General features: G+C 48.5%; 1 protein-coding gene across 3 annotated transcripts in view; it reads left to right on the top strand.

Moving 5' to 3' along the window:
- Nucleotides 1–861: 861 nt before the first annotated feature.
- CACNA2D4 (calcium voltage-gated channel auxiliary subunit alpha2delta 4) overlaps nucleotides 862–21,589 on the top strand; it is a 124,443-nt gene continuing 103,715 nt past the window's right edge. For all 3 annotated transcript variants that reach the window (XM_038153507.1, XM_038153508.1, XM_038153506.1), the window contains exons 1-8: nucleotides 862–988; nucleotides 5,484–5,565; nucleotides 11,334–11,450; nucleotides 12,932–12,991; nucleotides 14,556–14,718; nucleotides 17,973–18,104; nucleotides 19,038–19,098; nucleotides 20,017–20,167. In XM_038153507.1, coding sequence (XP_038009435.1) covers nucleotides 882–988; nucleotides 5,484–5,565; nucleotides 11,334–11,450; nucleotides 12,932–12,991; nucleotides 14,556–14,718; nucleotides 17,973–18,104; nucleotides 19,038–19,098; nucleotides 20,017–20,167 — 873 coding nt within the window. In that variant the 5' untranslated portion in view covers nucleotides 862–881. The remainder of the gene's footprint in view (nucleotides 989–5,483; nucleotides 5,566–11,333; nucleotides 11,451–12,931; nucleotides 12,992–14,555; nucleotides 14,719–17,972; nucleotides 18,105–19,037; nucleotides 19,099–20,016; nucleotides 20,168–21,589) is intronic.

The raw sequence follows: 21,589 nt of genomic DNA, 5'->3' as shown, positions 1-21,589 counted from the left end.
TGCCCTGGCCAGAGACCCACAGCCATGGCTTGGAAGGAGACTGCCTTGGCAATTGCCTCGGAGCTGTGCTGGATGCTGCCAGGGCTCTGCCCGGCCTCATCATCCCCGTGCAAACCTCAGCAGCGGGCAGGGGCCGGCAGGGACCCGCTGGTACCTTCAGGGCTCCCCCACTGTCCCCCGATCCCCTTTGGACAGGAGATAACGCTGGGACAACCTGCCAGAGGGACCCGCCAGCATCCTGCGGGCCGGGGAGGCCCTGCCAGGCAGAGATCGAAGCTCTGGGAAGGGTTTGGGGGATGTGGATGCCACCCCTTTAAAGCAGGCACGGCCTGACCTCCGGCTGGAGAAGCCAAGACCCGTCTTCAGAAATCAGAGTAATCCCGGGTGATTTTATCCCACTCCACTTCCCTAAATCTGCGGCTGCTGCTGCTGCTTGGCGAGGGGATTAAGGGCTGGCAGGGGATTACGTAGCCGCTGCAGCTCCCAGCGCCGAGCTCCCTCCTGGCGCGGCCGCTCCGGGGCCTGGAGCCGCTCCGCACCCGTGGGTGCTCTCCCCTGGCCGGAGCCGCTCCGCACCCGTGGGTGCTCTCCCCTGGCCGGAGCCGCTCCGCACCCGTGGGTGCTCTCCCCTGGCCGGGGCCCGGAGCCGCTCCCGGGCCGCAGCTCCCGCCCGGTTCGGTGCCCTGGGCCGGACACCCCCGACGGCGCCCGGCAGCCGCAGCGGCGCTCCCGGGGCAGAGGCGGCCGCGGTGCCCCCGGGGCTCGGCCCCGCACCAGCAGGGCTCCCAGGCCGGCACCATGGCGGGGGCCGCGGCGGAGCCCCCTCAGGGCAGCAGGAACGGCGGGGAGCCTCCGCATGCCGCCGGCCGGAGCCCTTGCTGATGGCCGGCGCCTGGAGGATGGGGCCCTGGGCCGTGCCGTGGATGATGCTGTGTCTGCTCTGCCTGCCGCCCTGTGCCAGGGCCCAGACGAAGATCCCGCTGGAGACGTGAGTGTTTCCGTGTGGGGCGGGCGGCGCCGGGGGCACGGGCAGGCGGGTGGGAATCGCCTCCCCGGCCGTGGCAGGCTGCTCCGGAGGGGCACATGGCTCCAGGAGCTGGCACTTCCCTGCCTCGGCTCCTGGCAGAGGACACAGACACGGGAGCCACCAATTCTGTGTCCAGAATTGCATCCTAGACTAGGATGCAGGCACTGCTGGGCTCCAGGATGCCGGGAGCACCCAAGGGACGCGCAGCACTGGCCGGGTTCTGGCTGTGGAAGGTGCGCACGGGGTGCTGGAGCGGTGACACGCCTCTTGGTGCAGAGCAAGGCTTGCAGCTCCAAAGCCCTGGTCCCTCGCATTGGTCTGGATCAGTGCTGGCTGAGAAGGGCCTGGGTGATGCACACAGCCGTGTTTATTCTCGTGTGTGGCTGGCAGAGGATGTTAGTGAGCGAGGCTGAATAAAGGAAAGAGGCCTCAGCACTTCTTGCTGCTGGCGCTGGCTCCACCTCTCTACAAAAGGCGTCAAGGCCCTTCCCAGAGCTCCGGAGCGAAGGAATGAGAAGCTGAGCTGCAGTACAAAGCCCACCCAGCCTGATTTGTGCATGTGCTGCACATGCAGGGACTCTCGATGCATCTTTTGGGGTGTGGGTTTGCCCTGCTCCGAGGCCTGTGCGTGTCGGTGGGACGAGGCTCCTCCAGCGCCGTCGCTGCCGGAAAGCTCCCTGCCAGCAACGCAGCCCTGGCAGCCCCCCAGGAGCCCGAGAGCTCTCAGCAGCCCCAGTTTATAAAAACTTCACCTTGTTAAGCTGATTTGGACAAGTTAAATCCTTTAAGGATTAGAAATGTCAGCGCCGCCGTTGGTAAAAGCGGTTGTGGGGCAGCTTCTGGGGTGCTGGGATGGGGTGGTGGGTGCAGGACAGCAGCTTGGTCTGGAGAGGAGACAACACTGCCAGCCAGTTTCAGAAGGAGACGTCTGAAAAATCAACTCAAGTCAGCTCAACTCAAGTCAGCTTTCCCCTTTCCTGCATTTGGGGAAATGGTTTTTGTTCAAAAGTTGCCAATAAGGCCCTTACAGATGTGCCACCAATACAGCCCATCTGCCCAGGAGCTGCACTGACATTATCCAGGAGGGTCTCAGGAAACTCTGCTACAAGTTCTATTCCTGCACTATCAAGCCCTTCCCCAGCAAAAGTGCTCCTGATTTGTGTTTCACAGAAAGGACACAGAGGTTACACAAGATAAAATCCAACTTCTGCCAACTTCAAACCATGCAAATCAACTTTCCATGTCCAGGATAAATACCACATAGGAATATCTTTTGGCATTGAAGCCTGTGGCATTTAGGAGCCAGCGTGTCCTTTCTGCTGTTCTTGCCACAGAATACAAGAGCAGGGATTAGAGGCAGACAATCTCTGACCAAAACCTTTTCTGATGTGTTTCCTTACAATGCGATAGCCCTTTCCTCCTGAAAAAAAAGAGATTTACGTCAGTTTGCACAATTTGAAACTTATGCCTGTACAAGAATGAAGAATAAACAATAGAAAAAGAGCTTTTCTCCCCTGGTACTAAAACCAGAGCAATGGCTGAATTAATCCCTGGTGTTTCAAATCCACTCATGAATTTAACCAAAACACAAAAGTCACCCTTTTGAAATGAAATTTCAGTAGAGAAATACATTGGCCAGAGGCCCAGAGGGAGTAAGTCAGCAGAAAATGGCTCTGTTTCATGGGTTACACGGGGACATTTTGGGGACACAAAAGCAGAGTCCTTCAAGCAGCAGCTGGGTTCAATCAGGGTGAGGTGACACAAGGCTCAGTCGGGCTGTGCTGCTCCCCAAGCCATGTCTGGCTTTGCTGCATCGTGCTTGGATCAGCGCCAGCTCATTCCAGAGCTCACTCCTCTCTGACTCCAGCAGTGCAAAAATCTGCTCAGTCAGTTCCTAGTGATGCTTCTGGGGTGCAAGTTCAGCACACAAACCACCTCTTCTGCCCCACTGGACACAGCCCTGCTTGTCTGCCAGCCACGGCGTGGGCAGCAGTAGAGGTGAGCAGTTGGGGCTGGCTTCTTCTTTGGGAAATGGAAGCACTGGGAAATGCTGGTGGGAGAGGCAAAGATCAACGTGGTGTGGCCTCTTTAGGCTGCTCCTGTTGTCTTTATACACCTGCTCCTGAGCTGGACAGAGCCAGAGACCTTAAAAGAAATTTCTCTGCAAGCTGATGAATTTCAGACTGACCTTTTCTCTTGCTTGTTTATGAAAAAAAAAAAATTAAGGGACCCTATTTAAGTTCAGCAGACTGCCCTTAATTTCTCAGTATTCTAAGATTGCTCATTTCCCTGGCAAATAATTGTCTTTTAAATATGAAAATGCCAGTGTATTTCTGCCTCTTCATTTCCCTACTTTGCAACTTCAGTGAAATGCCACCAGATATTTTTAATGACACAAACGTTAGCCCTGTAACACAGGGATTTGAGCCCTTTGAGCCCTCTCATTCCTCTGTGCCCCTTAACTTTCCAACCAGTCCTCCAGAGCTGCCAGTCTCTAGCCCTCTCTTTGTGCCCCTGTTTTTGTGCCTCCTTCTTCCTCTGCTTTAAGACCAGAAAAAATATCAGTCCCTGAACGAGAGCAGACATCCCAAAACTGTAAAACCCCTTTTTTATGCAAGTTCTGCTGTTACTGGATGTTTCAAGAAGTTGCTCAACTGCACCCACTAATCAGAAATTAACACCACAGACTCTTCCACCCTGCTGGGTTGAAGAATGTTGAGGGCTGGAAGGAGCAGGGGCACGCTACACATATGACACAAAACAGAGGTGAGGGGAGGGAAATGGGGTAAAAATAAACATCCCTGCTAAAATTACTATCCCTTCATGTTTGGGTTTTCTTTTTCTACAGTTAAAGGCGAGGAGACTGGAGACTGTTAGTTAAATTCAGCACAAAACATCTTGTACATAAAACTTATAAAGCCAGTAGCAGCAGATGGGCATCAGTTTAAATGTTGATCCAGAGATCCTCATATCTAAGGGAATGATTAGTCACTACTACAACAAACAGGAAAGCATCCCATGGGATCCCTGTTTCTCATTTCCTCTTTTATTCCAGGCTTGCTAGAATAACTCTGATATAGCCCAATAAATCCTGGTCTCCTAGAAAATATCTGTATGCTTTTTTCTCTAAGGATGAAATGATGAGATAAAAGCTCTGGCTCTCCAAATAAGATGCAGAGCACAATAAAAAAAAAAAATTACTTCAGCTGGTGCTAGTTCACACCGAGTGGTTAAATATGAATGCCTCATTGCCAATTAAGGATTGATTTTAAAAGGCACCCACTCTCTCATGCCTTTTTTATAGCAGTGGGGACAGGTACAGAGCTGAAGCTTTGTGTTTGCTCCAAATCATCCCCTATAGCTGCCTGTGTGTTCCTGTGTGCAAGAGGGGAGCCTAAGCAGGCTTTCCTAGGTGAACGAGAGCTCCTAAGTGAGCTCTTGTGATTATTCCACCATTGCTGTGCTGGCTTTGCTCCCGAGCTCATCCCTGTGTTGGTGTGTTATTTGTGGTGCAATGCACTGGGAACTCAGGCCCTGAGGTTAAAGCCTGCCTGAGATTCAAAGAATTCCCCTGGAAGCTGTAGGTGAGACTCTGCACATCATAAATAAGTGGTGTATTCTGGTAAGTAGAGAAGGCCACTCCTTGCATTAAGTAAATCTCTCTTAAGTGAATCCTTGTTGAGGGAGCTGCCTAACATGGCTCATGTAAATGCTAATGAAGTGCTCTGTCAATTTTGGGAGACATCTATTTCAATTTGGATGGCTCAGTGTTCAGGCTGCTCCTCAGCATCTGAATGCTCTCCATGTGGGATCGCTGCCATCCATTATTTCCAGGATGGCTCAAGTGTGGGGGTGCTTTACAGTGACAATGTGCATAATCTGCTGTGGCATTATCAAGCAGCAGCACCACCAGTGAGAGCAGAAAATTTCTGTCTCATCAGTCTGTGGCCTGCTCTGCTGGAGGAGCTGAATCCAAGGGGTGAATCATGACTCCTTCTCTAAGTCCTGACACTTATTTCTCTTCAGCAGATTTGGCACTGGGTGTCTAGCCCTTCACCCCAGGGCCTGTCAGGAGAGACAAATAGGTGTCTGCAGAAAGCAATTTATTTCCCTTTGCTAGCAACAGAAGGAGCTCAGATGCTATCTAAGACCAAATTTCCACATCCAAAGTTAGGTGGGACAAATTCAAGGCCAAGCACGGTGACTGAGACCAGCAGAACTCAGTGTTTCTCCCTGCTCATGAATCTCCTGCTGGAATGTCCAAGAGCAGCACTGTGTCCTGCCTTGCTGCTTGTCTGGCTGGAGTCTGGAGACAAAACATTACCACTGTTGGAGAATGGCTTAGACAAATACAGGCGTTTGTACTCAGGACAATGGAGTTTTACCTGCCTGAAGAAGTAACCAGCTCTGCAAACTTGGAATTATTAACACTGGTTTTCCTTTTGGCCTTTTTTAGGGTGAAGTCCTGGGCAGATGCCTTTGGTGGGGAGCTGTACTCCATTGTGACTAAGTATTCAGGCTCTCTCCTGTTGCAGAAGGTAGGCAAAATCTGTGAGGGTTCCCTTTGCTTCGTGTCACCTCCCCATGTGCCTCCCAGGGTTCCCCCCAGGGTGGAGGAAAGAATGAGACACTGGTGTGCAGCTGTCTTTTAAACCATGGTGCTCCATATCCCTAAGCCCAGAGGGATGCCCTGTGGCCATTCTCCATGAACTGGAGAGGGAGATCCATTCAATGCCTTCCCTGCTTCCATCAGCCATTGCTGAGCACCACCTTAATTGTACCGCTTTTTGTTAAAAATACTTTTTAACAGCACTCCTCATGTTTCCCATCTGATGATCACTTCCTGCTCTCCCATGCTGACCCTTCATTCCTCCTTTCCTGAGTCTCATCACTCACCTGCTCATTGTCACCCCATCATCCCCTCCTGCATCTCTCCAGCTGACACTATTTTTTTTTTGCTTTCTCATCTGTGTTCAGCCAGTTGTTTATCAATTCTTTGCATTTTGCCCTCAAGAGTGCTTCAGGCAGGTGCCCTGGAAGCCAGAGGGGCAGAGCTTTGCTCTTGGCTTGTTCACCAAACAGGCACTATTGCACTAAACTCTCTACCAGCATTCAAGGGTATAGCTCCAGGGGCTTTAAACAAATGATCCCTTTTGCAGCTGTAAAGAAGCTTTCTTAAGTCAGTGTTGAATGGCTGCTGCTCTTTCAGACCTGGGGAACTCTGCCCTGCACCTCCCAAGTGCTGCTCTGGGGAACTGATGCCTGCTGACTGCATCCAAAGGAATGCACACTGCACTTCGTGGCCATCCAGTTCTTTTTTCTTTACTCTTTCTCTAATTCTTTGACACAAGCCATGAGTTGCCCCATACACCTTCTAGGTGTCTGACTTCTGTCCTCATATTAGCAATTATACCCACATCCCAGGTGTGGGAAAACACAGGATTTGGGTATCACATTCCTTGCCTCACTGCTAAGCCCTGTTTCCCTGTCCCCAGGGTGCTGCTTTTTGCTTGGAGTAGGGGATCATATCTGCAGCACTCACTTTGCTAGGTTTGACCAGGACAGGCTTGCAGCATCCATCACCAAGGTCTGTGCTGGTCACCAGCTCTTCTTGGGAGGAAAAAATCACCTTACAATAAAAAGCTGTCAGCCCTGATAAAGGTACTTCCAACACTAACTGTGAGGCAGCTGCAGCAGGGTGTGGATGCAAGCAAAACTTGGGCTTTTAGCAGTTTTGATGATGCTTCTGCATTGCCTGGGGTCCCTAAGCCATAGCTCCCAGGGGCAAAGGGGACAGTGTCTGTGACTCAGAAGGAAAATGTCACTTGGAGCAGGGGGTACAGATGAGCTTGATCCAGCCTTGCTCTGTAAACACTCCAGCAAAGAATAATCTCCTAAATTCATGTGGTGTTGTGTTCTGCCCTAACTTAACTTGAGCAGTTTAAGCAGCTGAAGTTTCTTTCAACTCCACTTCTTGAGCTTTTTCATCTCCTGTTGTTTCCCTGGGAAATAAGGGAATGGAGCAGAAGCAGCCAGCACTCAGTTCAGTCCTTCTCTCAGCCTCCTTTTCTTTAGGTAGGAATTGCTCACAATTCATCATCTCAAAGCAAGGACCATCCCAGGAGGACTCCCACTGCATCCCTGGCACCTCCAGCACTACAAGTGGATGCAGACTGATCTTTTAGTAATAAATATCATTTTTATGCACCCTGGTGACCCCAAATAACTTTATGCAGATCCTCTCATTGGCAGAGATTGTGGGCCTGTTAGGCCTGGGGAGCCAAACACACCAAAGTCTGGAAATTAAACACATGGATTTACCTGCTCCCCAGGCACCTTTCTCTTTTTTGGGCTATTACCTGTTTCACATCAAATATTTCTCTGCACGCATGGTTGTGCCCAGACCAGCAGAAGGGTGGGGAGCACAATGCAGAGGTCCAGGTGATTCTTATCTCAGTGCTTGTCGAAGTCAACAGGCATTTTTTGTCTCTGAGGAAATACTGAAGGTGCTGTTATCTCAGTTTGTATCTTATTTCATGTCTCTCTTGTGCCTAATAGTCTTGAAGTAACCAGCTTACTGCTGCTCTGAGAGTCATAATTTTTTGGTTACTGAATGCTTTGCATGTAAACCTTGTCTTTAATACTTGGCATAAACTTTCTTTTGTGGTTTTCAGTTTGCTTAGTTTTCTTTGGACTTTTTGTTTGTTTCCTGCAGAAGAACCCTAAAATCATGTTTCAAACTCAAGTAGCTGACTTCCTACCAGGCTGTATCATTCCCAGAGACCTGGTGAGGTAACAGACATCCCTTGAATCCCCGAGGGCAGGCTTTTACCCTGCATCACAGCTTTGCCCTGCTGTTATTAGAAAGCCCAAAAAACACGGCAAAGAACAGACAAACTTGAGAAGTTCAGTCAAGACGTTTTCCTGGGTGAAGATGAAAGGAATGTCTTTCACACTCTTAATTTAGTTCCACTAGCAGTGAGTAATGCAGCACTGTGTACTTCAATAGGCTGAATTTTATGGAGGTGGGAACAAGAATATATACTTGGTGACATATCTCTGTTCACAGATAAAACTTAGGATACTGAATTCTGGATATTCTACTTTTAAATCACCACCCCCGTCACAGCAGAAGGGGAATCTTAATGAATTGCTCCTGCTGCTTTAAGGGAATGCTAAGTGCTAGATGAATAAGGAAAGGTTTTCTGTTAGAGCTGAGCTAACTTTTTGGCCTCTTTTCAAACATCAGATCCTTTCAGCCAGTTCTCCCAAGCCTGACTCCTGTTCTGTAAGTTAAAATAATCGGATAGCCTGAACCCCAAGCACAGGTTGTACAGGATGATCCTGTCCTACTACATGCACCTGAGCTGACTTTCAGCCACGGTGTCTGGTGACCATATTGAAATCCCAACTCTGTTGCCCACCATTAGAAAATCTTGGATGGATAGTCATCAATAGGCAGAGATTTCCATGGCAGGAATACAGGTGTGTAGTGGATTGCTGGTTCATTTGTAGGAAAAAAGCTCAAATAGGATTTGAGCTCAAACCTGGTGTATTCCTTAGCAAACTGGAACTTTGCAGAACTTTTTTTTTTTTTTTTGGGGGGGGGGGGGGGTTGGGGTTTTTTTCCTTCCCATCTCTGACTAGATGCGAGGGCTGAGACGTTCATGCCATTAACAGACTGCTTTTAATTTCTCATGATTACTTTTACCCCAGTAACATCTACTTGTGAGTACGTCAAAAGCACATTTAAAGTAATTAACAGAGAGGGGGAAAGCCCTGTTGCTTTTAACTGAGGCTGTGGTACAAGGTAACTGCTGGCAGGTCACTTTGTGAAGCGCCTGCTTGCCCGTGCTGGTGTGTCCCCCCCTTGGTGAACTTTCCCAGGAGAGATTACCCTGCTCCCCCCAGCAGGGCCTGATGAAAGCCCAGCCTGGCAGAGGTCACTTCTCTGCTGGCAGAGCTGTGACACAGAGCTGAAGGGACAGACACCAGCTGGGTGTGTGCTGTGGTCTCTCACCAGCCAGGCACCACTCTCGGTGGTTGTGGCTACACATTTCTCCTCTGGCACCGTGGTTACCCCAACCTGTCAGGACTCACCCCCAGATTGGGGTGACCCTGAAAGATGGAAAAGTCTCTCCTCCAACCTGTGCCTTCAAAGAAAGACTCAGTAATCTTCAGTTGTCAGGTCTCAAGGTTGTTTATTGTTGGTTATCTAAAAGATTTTCTTCCTGAGCTGCTGTGGCCCGTTCAGCAGGTCAGACAAAGGCACACTGCCTGCCCAGGGGGCTGGTGCCATCTTTTATATCACACATTACGTGTTACATGTTTATACTTTTTCCCCAGTGCCTATTACCTATATTGAATGGTGACTTTCTACTCTAAACCAATCTGTGCGTGCCAACATCACCATGAACATGAAGGTTAGGAAGGAGAAAGGAGGACAGGGCACACCCAAATCCCTCCATCTTAGAACTTCTGACCCCCTGTACAAAACTTGGACCCCTGTGTACAAGGCTTAAAACCCCCTTGTACAGCACTCAAAAATCCTTCCTTTCACTTTGTGACTACTTTTACTACAATACCTAAACTTGTGTGACTTCTTGTTCTTCCTGCAAGGTTGGTAAATTGTTCCGTGGGTCAGATTCAAAGCCACAGGGGTTTCTGGCTGCATGCCAGGGTCTCAGATGCTTCTGGCCTGTGTCTGGAATATCCAAGAATGTCTGAGGGACATTCTGGGTTCCGACACCAACCTTCCTGCTCAATCCCTCCTCCTCCTCCAGCTTCCCCTGCCTGTCCCAGCTGCCCAGCCCCAGCAGAGGGGATGGGAGGCCTGGCATTTTTAATCCAGTAAAACCCTTGCTGTTAATCATGCCAGACAGAGCGAGCAGCCTCCCTGCCATGCCTGCTTTGGGCTGGATGCTGCTGCTGTTTCTGTCTGACCTCCTCAGCCTGCCCCATCCTCGAGGCATTTCTTCCTCTGCCTGGGCCCAGCTGCCCCCTTGGACGGTTGAGGAGCTTCTTGAACAAAAGGGATTCCACGGGCTCACCCTAAAGACATGCAAACTCCTTTGCCTGCTGCTTCCCTCTAATTCAGAAGTGTCACTAGAGCCCCTGCCATCTCCTTGCCCTTTTCATCACCCCATTTTTTTTTCCCCAGCACAAGAAGCCCAACCGTGGCTGAGGTTGCTGCTGTGATGCTAACACAACGTGAGGATGGAGGGGGGCTGGACACACTGCAGACAAAACTGATGATGAGGGACCAGGGAATTGCAATTGGTTGCCTTTGTGTTTCCAGATTGCTCAGGAGATAAGGCTCTGTCTTTTCTGATATTAGTTAATTGTCCTGTGTCCTTTCACAGGTTTCATTAATCTTTCTTTCTGGCTATCTCTGTTAGCTGTGGGATTTCTTTGGAAAGGAGAAATAAAGACCATTTTAGCCAGTCTTAAAAGAGCAGATTTAAGGAGGCAGATTATGCTTACAGTTTAGATGTACTCTTGGGGTTTTTTTAATTCCTAGGTTATATGAAATGTGGTGAGAATAAACGGGTTATCTCTAAAGCTGTCAGATCTAGATCCTCCTCATTACAGCACCTCTCCCCATGGAGGCAGCAGCAAGTAGCCATGCTCACAATTCCTAGGTTTTGGGAATTGCCTCTGTGGTGCTCTTGGCCTAAATTATGCTCCTGGGTGCCCAGTAAGTGGCATCATATCTGTCTGTCTCAGCTTTCCTTGGCAGTCTCCCCTGTAAGCACTGAGCAGACCCTTCTTGCTGGAGACCTGGCAAGTTCCCTCACAGATGGGGTGACTCTGGGGCAGGACAGCCCCTGCACTGCCAGGACATCTCCCCAGCAGTGCCCCAGAGCACACATGACACAGGAGAAGCTGCAGTGACAGCATATAGCTCCATTGCCTTGCTCTTCCCACTGCCTTAAGTGAGCTGGAGGTGTGTGATGTGTATAAAGCTGTTGTGGATGTCATCACAGTGCACGGTTTGGGTTTTTAAAAGTTGGCCTTCTGCTTCTCTCCAAATTGTAGGCACTACTAGCTTCAGGTGCACTGCTCCTTTCAACACAAGCTCACAGTAGGATCAGTTGTTTTTACTTGGTCAAAGTGCTTTGAGTTACGGCCACTGATCTGCACATCCTGAATTGTGGGGTGGAAAAGGGGGAAATGCAAAGATGGAAGGTGATAAAATCAGAGCAGTTGTTTCAACACAAAGACAATACCCAGCTAGCAATGATAAATTCATCCCTCTCCTTAAGAACCTCCTGCTCAGCAGGATTTTCTTCCTTCCCTTGGGTAGAAGTACAAAGATGTGGAGCCAACCCTGAAAATCAAGGAGGTGGATGGCTTGGAGCTGGTGAAGAAGTTCTCAGAGCAGATGGAGAGCATGCTCCGCAGGAAGGTGGAAGCTGTTGAGGTATGACCACTAGCTTTGGGGCTCTGGGAGGGGATTTGTGTCCTGCCAGCCCTGGAGCAGCAGGCACAGGCCTCCTGCCTGCACCAGCAGTGTGTGGGTGCAGGGGTTGTGTGAGGACTTCCCTGCCCAGGCAAGAGCCTGCTGGTGCAGCTGGCTGCTCGCGCTGAGCTTTAAGCAGACACTGGTGGGAGGATGTGGGCGTTCAGACAAGGGGATGCTGGCTTCTCCCTCTGCTCAAATTAGAAAATAAGACAAAAACAAAGTCTAGGAATAAATATGAGGGAATGAGCACTCTTTTAGGAGACAAGCTGTTTAAAAGGGGGGAGAAGAAAGCCTCTCAAAAGTGAAAAATCCAGTTCATCCTTCCATAATGCACTCTGGCTGCTGAAGACTAGGGGCTTGTTTCAGCTGTGTGTGTGGCTCAAGAGGAATTTCTGCACCTCCTGAGCACAGGCTGCAAGGAAGGTGCTTGGATTTCTAGCTGTGTACATGGGGAAGTGTGGAGGAGGTGGCAAGGGGTCTGGAGCTGTTGCAGTGTGGGAGATCAGAGCAGGTAATCGTTCTGGCCCCTCTTGCTTCCTGCATCTAAGGATTTATCATATTCCTGTGTATTTACCTACTATGAAAAGCATATTTCTGTAGTCACAGAGCCTTGACTGTTTAAGGCTTCTAATGTGGAAAAGTCATCCAGAAACACATCATTTGAATCTCCAAGTGAAATGTGGGCATATTTAGTCCCAGAACTTTGGCCAATAACATTAAATTCTTAGCCAGACTTCTCCAGTGTTTGGATTGCCTTATCCTTTGTGAAGGAGCAAAACATAGTTTTGCTGAGACTGTTACTGATTGTGCAACCTTGAAAACACGTACGTGTTTAGTTGGATCCCTTCCCAGTCTGTACCAATTGAGAATTAGTGCCCTGAAGCATCATACTGGAGAAAAGTGGCTGATTTTATTGCCTTCCATAAATGGTTAGAGCTTATAAATGGCCACAGCATCGCTGAGCCCTTTACAAAATCCAGTCATGGTCTTTGTCTCAGTAACAATACCAGACTGAGACTCCCACAAGGCCTTTTCCTTTGATGAGATACTGACATCAAGCTGGGGCTGAAATGCCTTTCCCATGGCTTTTTGGAAGGGTTCATGGAAAATGAAATCAAATCTGTCTGTTGTTTCTCCAAATGGACCTGTTTCTGTTTGTATATGTCCTGTGATATCTAAAATTGCTCTGGGGTTTAGCAGGGACTCTGGAGTAAGTAGGTGTGAATACACTTGGCAATAAATAGCTGCAAATAATGTACCTTCCAAGCTGTAAAATTGTAGCACAGAATGACAGGTCAGCAGGAAAGGGGGTAAAGAGGGAAGTTTATAACCCCAGACGCGGCTGTGGTGAAGGAAGCAATCACTGGTACAGCTGGAAGAACTTCTGGAGGGCTTTGCCACAGCAGCCACTCACCTTCCCTTCTGTGTGCTTGCTTTAGAGGCTGGTGGAAGCAGCAGAAGATGCAGATCTGAACCATGAGTACAACTCCTCGCTGGAGGTGAGTTTACCCTGGTCAGTGACAAGCGTGGCACACATCCTCAAGGCAGCCAAAGAATGGGCACAGCCAGGAACCCACCCCCTCAGATTCCTGGGCAGGTCAGGAATTGCCTTGTCTGCAGGACACTCAGCTTGTTCAGAGACTTCTGCAAATTAGAGACATCCTTGGCAGATCCCAAACCTAGGGACACCAAAAAGATTTGTCCCTGTGGCTCTGGAAGGGGAAGGATTTGGGAAGACATTGAGGTGCATGATATTATTGGCATTACTTTTACTGCACTGGCCAACACTGTCATTATGTGATGTTTTAGTGCAAATTAGCTGGCACTTTGTGGGTTACTTGACTGGAAAATGAGCTAAAAATTGAGTGTGAATGAACAATGAGGAGGATGCTGTTACAAATACCCACAGCAAACCGTTAATCCAAATGAATTGAGTTTCTCACCATCTTTCTTAACAACTCCCATCATCTTTCCTGTACCAGACAGACACCCACTCGTCAGGGCTTCCCTTAAGGTGAAAGTTTGGTGCTGTCCAAGTCATTTGGATAATTGGCTTTCTGTTAATAACTGTTTGTTGTGGCCAAGCTGTGGGATTATTGCTGGTGAGGGGAGCTGGAGTGAAAAGGCTGTGTAAGGAAATTCTCTATCCACAGTACAAGCACAGACATCTCAGCAGAAGGACAGGCTACCCCTGCAAGTACATGTCTCAGTGATGGGAAAGATGAAAACACTCCTTGAAATCAAGCTAGTTACTAATTTCATCTCACTTTTTATTTTTCCTTATTTTTTAAAGTCTCATTAGCCATGTTAGTTGGGTCAGCTGCATGCACAGTAAGGGGCATGGGTGAGTTGAGGTACATGACTCTGTATTTGCACACTCCATTTGCACCCTCTGAGTGCTGCTAGTGCTTGAACACTAATCCTTACATAACCCCTGGCTCAGATAAAGTCAGCAAAAGCATCTTAAAAACATAGGTTATCCAAGGACAAAGAATGCCCTGGATGTACTAAAGTGACTGTAGATGGTAAATCCCCAGTGACCTTCACGGGTGGAGGGGGGACACTGCATTGTCTTTGAGCACCTTCTGCTTGATCCTTTGCTCTCAATGAGTGCCTGCTACTTGGAGTGCCAGAAGGAGGGGATAATCCCAGCTGGATGTCCAGCAGTGAACTCAGTAAGGGACAACTGCAGAGACAGGCTGGGTGAGGTCAGCGCTGGTGTGTCCTGTGATAAACCTGGGAGCCAGACCCTGCAAGACGCTTCACCTTTCCAGCTAATCCCCTAAATACATCTGAGGGGCCACAGGAGGCTGCTACCCTGCCCCTGTGCTCTCAAGTGATGCTCCTGGCATTGACAGTGCTTTCAGTCATATGGGCATATGACAACAACAAACTGGCCAGAAACCATCATTTGGGCAGCTTGACACTTCCAGTTGGTAATAGCTTGTTTGTGGCTCATTTTGATCCTCTTTGAAGCCCTGACTCTCCATATGTCCCCTCTTTGTGCTGCTAATAGTCTGTCCTATTCTCTGTCTTTCTCTTTTCCCTTGTCTTCATCAACAGTTTGATTACTACAACTCTCTCCTGATTAATGACAAGGATGAAAATGACAATTACGTGGAGCTTGGTGATGAATTCATTCTGGAGCCAAATGAGCATTTCAATAACCTGCTGGTGAACACAACCTACAGTGATATCCAGCTGCCCACCAATGTCTACAACAAAGGTAATGGCCTCTACCTTCTCACTGCTGGTAGGTTGGTGTGGAAATTATCAGCAGCAATACTGGAAACAAGGATGGGAATAGAAAAATAACTGACAGAGGGGAAAAAGTGGCAGGATTGGAAAGGTGCTGTCCTAAGGAACAGTCCTGTCTGTGCTGTCACTGTGGCAGGGCTTAGGTACAGTCTGCTCTTGGAAAACCTCTCATGGTGGACAGGCTTCCATCTCAAGCAGGCAGTGTATTCTCCTACAGCTCCTCTACCCAACGAACGGTGCTGTGAGATAAACTGAGATGAGACTTTATTGGCAATTATCACTCTGGATGAAGGGGTGGCTCTATCACAGCCTTTAGGTGTCAAGAATCTCACTGGTGACTGTGCTCACAACTGCTGTTTTTTAGAGATACAACAGAGAGAGTTCTATTTCTCCCATTATTTCAAATCAGCTCCATGTGCTCTGACAGCCCCAGACCCTAAAAATCTTGCTCACAGCAGAGCTGGCTGTGGGTAGGTGCAACAGAACTGTACAAAGGAGGCTGCTGCCCTCTGCACAGTAAGGAGAGAAGTGGTCAGACAGCAGAGAGGCACTGCCCAGCCAGCTATTTTTTGCCTTGCACCTCACCATGAACCAGGCAGCTCCTCTGGCTGTGGCTGCAGGATGAGCAGGAGATGGAGGAGGAGGGCTGCTTCCATGCCTACTGCTCCTCCAGGGAGCAGTGTCCCACCGTGCTCGCTCCCCCTCTTGCACACAGCAGCAAGCCTGGCTCTCCACAGCATTTCTGGCTCTACCTTCCTGCAGGACTTACTTTGGCCTCATCCCTGGGAAGCCACAATTCAGTTTTTCCCTCGTTTTGACCAAAACTGCTTTTAGTAAAGTGACTAAACAGGAAGTGGTAGGTGAAAGCCCCACCCTTTTTGACACTAATACAGTTAATCCTACAAGCACCAGTTTCTCATGATTCACTGTTTCTACTGCTGCTGTTCTCTTTGGTCTCCTGAGGCAGTGAGTCAACACAGACACCAAATATATACTGCCTCCTAGGAGTTCTTGGAACCTGCAGCTTCCTGTTGGTTCTGTTATAGACAGGTAATGCAATGGCTGGCTCTCACAATTAAGGGATGAATATTATGTGTATGTGTCTTGGTTTGAAAAGACAGGTGTCTGCTTAAGGGAGGTAGGAGCCTCCCCTGAAATGGAAAATATAACCCCCACCCCCCAATTATTATGATTTTGAAATTAAAAGGCTCTCAGGCAAAGATATGGGAGCAGGAATAGCAGTTCTTTACCAGGAAAACTAAAAATACAAATGTAATAGTACAAACAAACAAAGAAACCACTGACAGAGTCAGAATAGGACCTGACCTCCCGTGGGTCAGGGTGTTGGCAGCAGTGCCATTCCATGGTGGCTGCAGCCCTCCTGGAGTGACAGATGTGGTTCTGTTCGAGCAGGGATCCTGGAGAAAGGTAGAGTTTTCCTCTGAAGGTCCAAGGGTGGTGTAGATGGGCCTGGTCTTCTGGGAATCCAGTGGAAAAGGCTGCTGTGGTGTTCCAAATCTCTGATTATCCAGTTAGGAATGCTTGGCTCCTCCCCCTGGGCGGAGCATCTCCCCATGGGATGGTGGAATTTTATCAGCCGTGCAATGACACTCCCTGGCCCATGAGCAGCAGAGATCTCCTGGAGGGAGGATTGGGTGTGGAAGAGATAAAGAAAACTGCCCAGTGAACAGAAGATAACTGCCCCACCTCTGACAGATACAAATAGAATACCCTTTTTCCAACCTAAGACAGTATGATAAGAGAATTTTTACTGATGTATAGTTATGCTATTGTGATGTGTTCTCCCCACAGTCCCCTTTCCCCTTCCCCTTGTATTGTTGTCACTGGATCACCTTGGCAGCCAGGGCATTTGGGAGGAGGGCAGGCTCGTTACTAGGAGGTGAGGCGTGGCAATGCCTCGCCTCCAGTCAAGTTGCAGAAAGTGATCTTGTCAGGAAAATTGATCCACAAACATCAGAGGTTTATGTTCAAAAAGGAGACAGAGGAGTCCTTTTGCTTTATTTGAATAAAGGGAGAGGCCATGGGACATTCCCCTGGGGTCTCTCAGATTTTTGGAAGACTCCTTTTTATCCCAGTTTCCCAGCTGCATTTCCCTTCTTTCCCGATTGGCTGAGGTACTTGAGAGGTACAGACTTCCTGGAATGCCTGATACTGAAGATTTCCCTTTAATGTATAACCCTCCCTTTTCATTTTTAATTCTTATGGAATTCAGGGTCTTTCCCCATTGTTTCTTTCATCTTTCAATATCCAGTTTCATTTATCAGCAAACCTACAGTTTATTTGTAAAGGCAAATATCTTTTTCCTTTCATCAGCCAGTGGAATCTTTCCCATTGTTTCTTTTATCTACCAGCAGACCCACAGTTTGTTTGTAAAGACAAATCCATCATTCCTCTCAATCTCCACCAGTGGATGGAGAAGAAGAGTTGACTGATGGACTTTGGTAGGGGCCGGGGTTACCTGGTGCAACACCAAAGGTGTAAAAGGTGGAGGAGCCATTTTGTGGGTGAGCACGTGGTGGTTTAGTTCCAGGCTCCCAGCACTGTCAATTTTTTCCTCATTCACTCTTTTGTTGTATTTTGTTAAGGTTTAATAAACCTTTGAAATGTTAAAGTGAGTGTTGTTTCTCACTATTCTGAGGAGATGGGGGCATGGTAGGACAGCCCACGCTTTGTCAAGGAAGGGGCAGGCAGAGAAGAAAAGAAAGATTTAATGAGGAAAAGAAGAGAGAGAGTGCAACTGTGTAAATCCTAGGGCTCCTCTGTCTTAGGTAATTACACCTAGCATAAATTTAGACAGTCCTTGTAGAAAAGCTGTCAGTGATGCATCAGCCTGCTGCTTCTCAAGAGCCACACGTCCCCTGTCAGACAGCAGTTAAACACTGCCTGTAGGCTGTGCCAGCTGTGCTCAGCACTGTGATGGCCTCCCTGGGTCTCTGAGAGCATTATTCCAACCAGATGTAGGGCTCAAGGGAGGCAAGAGAAATGGGGTTAAGAGTGTCTGACCAAGCTGAGATCACCTGCAGTGGCCAGTGGTGGCCTGGCCTCCGGGATTCATTTGAATGGGCAGGGAACAGGATACATCAATGTAAAAGCTTTGGACAAGGTTGCATTCCTGCTGAAGCTGCCTTTGTTCCCATCTCTCTCCTCCATCAGAGATGGTGGATGTCCTCCCTTCTTTATACCAAGTTTTCTCCCCCACAGACCCTGCCATACTCAATGGAGTTTACATGTCAGAAGCTCTGAATCCTATTTTTGTGGACAACTTTGAAAGGGATCCCACACTGACCTGGCAGTACTTTGGCAGCTCCACTGGATTCTTCAGGCTGTACCCAGGTAAAAGAGTAGAGATTGGCTTTGCTCTTTCAGTGCCACACAATAATCTTGCAGGACAGGGCCTGTGCCATGGAAGAATCCAATCTGAGAAGCCTGGGGCTATCCCAGCCCTGAGAAGGGCAGGATTTTGCAGTGAGCAAAATGGGCTGATAAGGTTGAAGGAATTATTCTGCAGGCATAAACCCCTTTCTCCCATTAGAACCAGCCCCTCAGGCACACTCCTCATGCAACCCTAGAGGAGTCTGCTGGCAGGAGTCCTCCAAAGAGCTCTCAAAACACCATGGCAGGGCTCCCCTGTGGGTCTGGGTGGTAGCCAAAGCCTCTCTGAGGACACACGTGGCAGATGCAGCTGGCCAGCCTGACAGCTCTTCCACTTGCCAGCTGTGAGTGGCACATTAGGTCACAGCCCAGGAGGGAGGTCCTGTGCTTGCAGGAACCCTTGAGATGCTCTGCAGCCTGCCTGGTGGCCACTTGGTCAGATGGCTGCATGCCCTTGTTCTGTGACCTGGCACGTGCTGGGGAAGGTGAAAGCAGAAATGGCTATGAACAGAGTCTGTAGCAGGCAATTTGGGATGCATCCCAGTCACTGCTGCTGCTTTTTTATGCTCTCCACCACCCTCTGGGAGAAGAAAAATCTGTTGTTGAGAACTACATCAAAGTGAGAAAAAACTCAAAGTACAAGCAGTTGCTTTGCAATTGAACAGACTATGCCTAGGTGCATTTTCTAAAGAGAAACTTAACAAACAGTTCACTCAGAACTGCCAAAGACAGAGCAGCTCTGCTTGGATTTCTGCAGAATGGCCACTGCTGTGGCTGGCCAGCCTCGTGTGCTCCCTGGGGCAGACAGGTCTCAGCAGGGAACGGCAGCAGTGCAGGGGAGCAGCTGCCTGCCTGCCTGTGTGTGCTGATTGCTCCTCTTGCTGCTCTCTTCAGGAATAAAGTGGTTACCAGATGAGAATGGAGTCATCTCCTTTGACTGCAGAAACCGTGGCTGGTAAGTTTTGGAAGGACTTGGCCAAAGCAGCTTTCATCCTTCCTCTCTCCCTCTTCTCCAAGGTGACACCTTGGGGAGCTGCTGATCAGTAATTAATGTCCTGTGGTGCCCCTGCAAGAGATGGGGGGTGGTATTTTCTGAGACCCCTGCTGCTGAAAGGTATGATGAATCTGACTCCATGTTCTTAGAAGGCTAATTTATTATTTTATGATCTATATGATATTAAAGAATGCCGTACTAAACTATACTAAAGAATACAGAAAGGATACTGACAGAAGGCTAAAAGATACTGATGAAAAACTCGTGACTCTCTCTTCAGAGTCCAACACAGCTTGGCACTGATTGGCCAATAAGCAAAAACAATTCCCATGAAACCAGTGAAACAATCACCTGTTGGATAAACAATCTTCAAACCACATTCCAAGCAGCAAAACACAGGAGAAGCAAATAAGATAATTATTGTTTTCATTTTTATCTGAGGCTTCCCATGAAAAATCCTGGGCAAAGAGATTTTTCAGAAAATATGATGGTGACAGGAGGATAGATAAAAAAAGGTAATAGCAGGTTGGGAAGCCCTGCCAGCAACAGTTTTCCCTGTGGCATCTACCATGTGCCACATGGAAGTTACACTTCTGTGGCTGGGAGGTGGTGGGGACATTTAAGCTTCAGAACTGTGGTGTGTTTACTCAGTCTGCTCAGCGTGGCTAAAGCAGACTTTAACAATTGTCACTCTTGGGTGTATGTCTGCAGTAGGCTCAGCACTTCCCAGTGCAGGAAGTGAGGTGCTGGGGCCAGTGTTCCTGCTGGACAGCTGTGGCCATGTGCACATGGTGCTGTGGCTGGCAGGGTGACAGCAGCACGCCCAGCATTCCTCCTCCCTGGCTCTCACCCTGCTTGCTCGTGCTCTTCGTTGTGCAGGTACATCCAAGCAGCCACCTCTCCCAAGGACATTGTCATCATTGTGGATGTCAGTGGCAGCATGAAGGGCCTGAGGATGACCATTGCCAAGCACACCATCGTCACCATTTTGGATACTCTGGGAGAAAACGACTTTGTCAACATCATTGCAGTATGTCTGCCTCCATTCCAGTGCTGAGCTCCCTCCTGGTGCCTCACACCCCCTCCTCCTTCCCCTCAGCAAATCACAGTGCCCTACCTTCAGCAGCACTTACTTTGGATTGGGGAAATTCCCCAAATGACCCTTGAGAAGGCAGCTTTGTGTGGTCAGCAGGGTGGCTGCCAGCTCATTTCACCTCTCCTCCACAGAGGGGGTTGGCTGCATCTTTTTGCTTTCTGAGGGATGTGACTGCAACAGATAACAAAGGACTGCAGAGAGACACCTGAGCTAATAATTCACCCAGCTTGCCATAACACTGAATTTGGGTCCAGCAGCAGCAGTTTAATGCTCAGGATAGTGTTTCCAGGCTAGAAAACTACCACCACGTGCCTTTTTGTGCACCAGCATCCTGCAAGGCTGCCCTTACAGTTCTGAGTCCATCAGCTGGGCTGCATGGAGCTTGGTCAGGAAGCTTCAGTGTTACTCTCTTCCTTTTTGAGCCCTGGCAGGGTGAGGATGGGCTGGTTACCCACAGAAAACCCGCACCAGTGATCACAGAAAGCAAAACTTCTTTCCATGACTCATAGCAAGACTGGTGCCATGTTAAAGGCTCCTTGCCTTCTAATTTTCAAAGCTAATTCAAACACCATCTCCTTCCCTAGGCTTCTGTCTATGATAGCTTGCCAGGGCACAGCCACTGAGATATAAATTCTGCTTTTTGTTGATAGCTTCTTATGTTAGCTAATTAGAAACTCCAGTGGCAACAATTCTGTCTTTATATGACTGGACAGATGGAAGAGTGAACAGTGTTGGCAGAAAAATGGAGGGGAGTCATTAAGGAGTTTGAAATATCATCTGTTCTTCAAAAACAATCCCAGAAATACCATAATACCATGTTTTTTATATATATATATATATATATATATATATATATATATATTTTTTTTTTTTTTTTTTTTTTTTTTTTTTTTTTTTTTTTACTGCACTGAGCCTACTGGCTCAGAGACACTGTAGCCTGACCTAAGTTCCTATTGATGAGCTGAGCATCAGTGGCCTCTTAGGAATTGCACTCTCCTGAACCTTGCAGGAAAAGGTTCACAGGGGCTTTACCTCACATGTCACACCCTAGAATCATCCACTCTCCCAGTCCAGTGGATGTGTGCTAATCTGGTTTGTTATTGTTCAACTGTGCACCAGAGGCTTCAAGCTTCAGGTTGCAAGGTCCAGCTGGGGACTCACAAAGTCTCCAGAAGTGAAAACTATGTGCATAAAGTGCTAGAAGCAAGGTCAGGGATACAAGTTCATACACTGGGGATAAAAACTTTGTGGTGTGAGTGAGGGGGAAAAAAAAGTAACTTTGTATGTGTAGATGTGCTCAGCTAGAACTCAGCAAAACACTGTAATCAATGCATTATTTGAATAAACAGAAGAGTC

The sequence above is a fragment of the Motacilla alba genome, chromosome 1A (assembly GCF_015832195.1).
Source record: "Motacilla alba alba isolate MOTALB_02 chromosome 1A, Motacilla_alba_V1.0_pri, whole genome shotgun sequence".
NCBI lineage: Eukaryota > Metazoa > Chordata > Aves > Passeriformes > Motacillidae > Motacilla > Motacilla alba.
The sequence above is the reverse complement of the archived record's forward strand: the minus strand, read 5'-3'. Positions and strand labels throughout refer to the sequence as shown.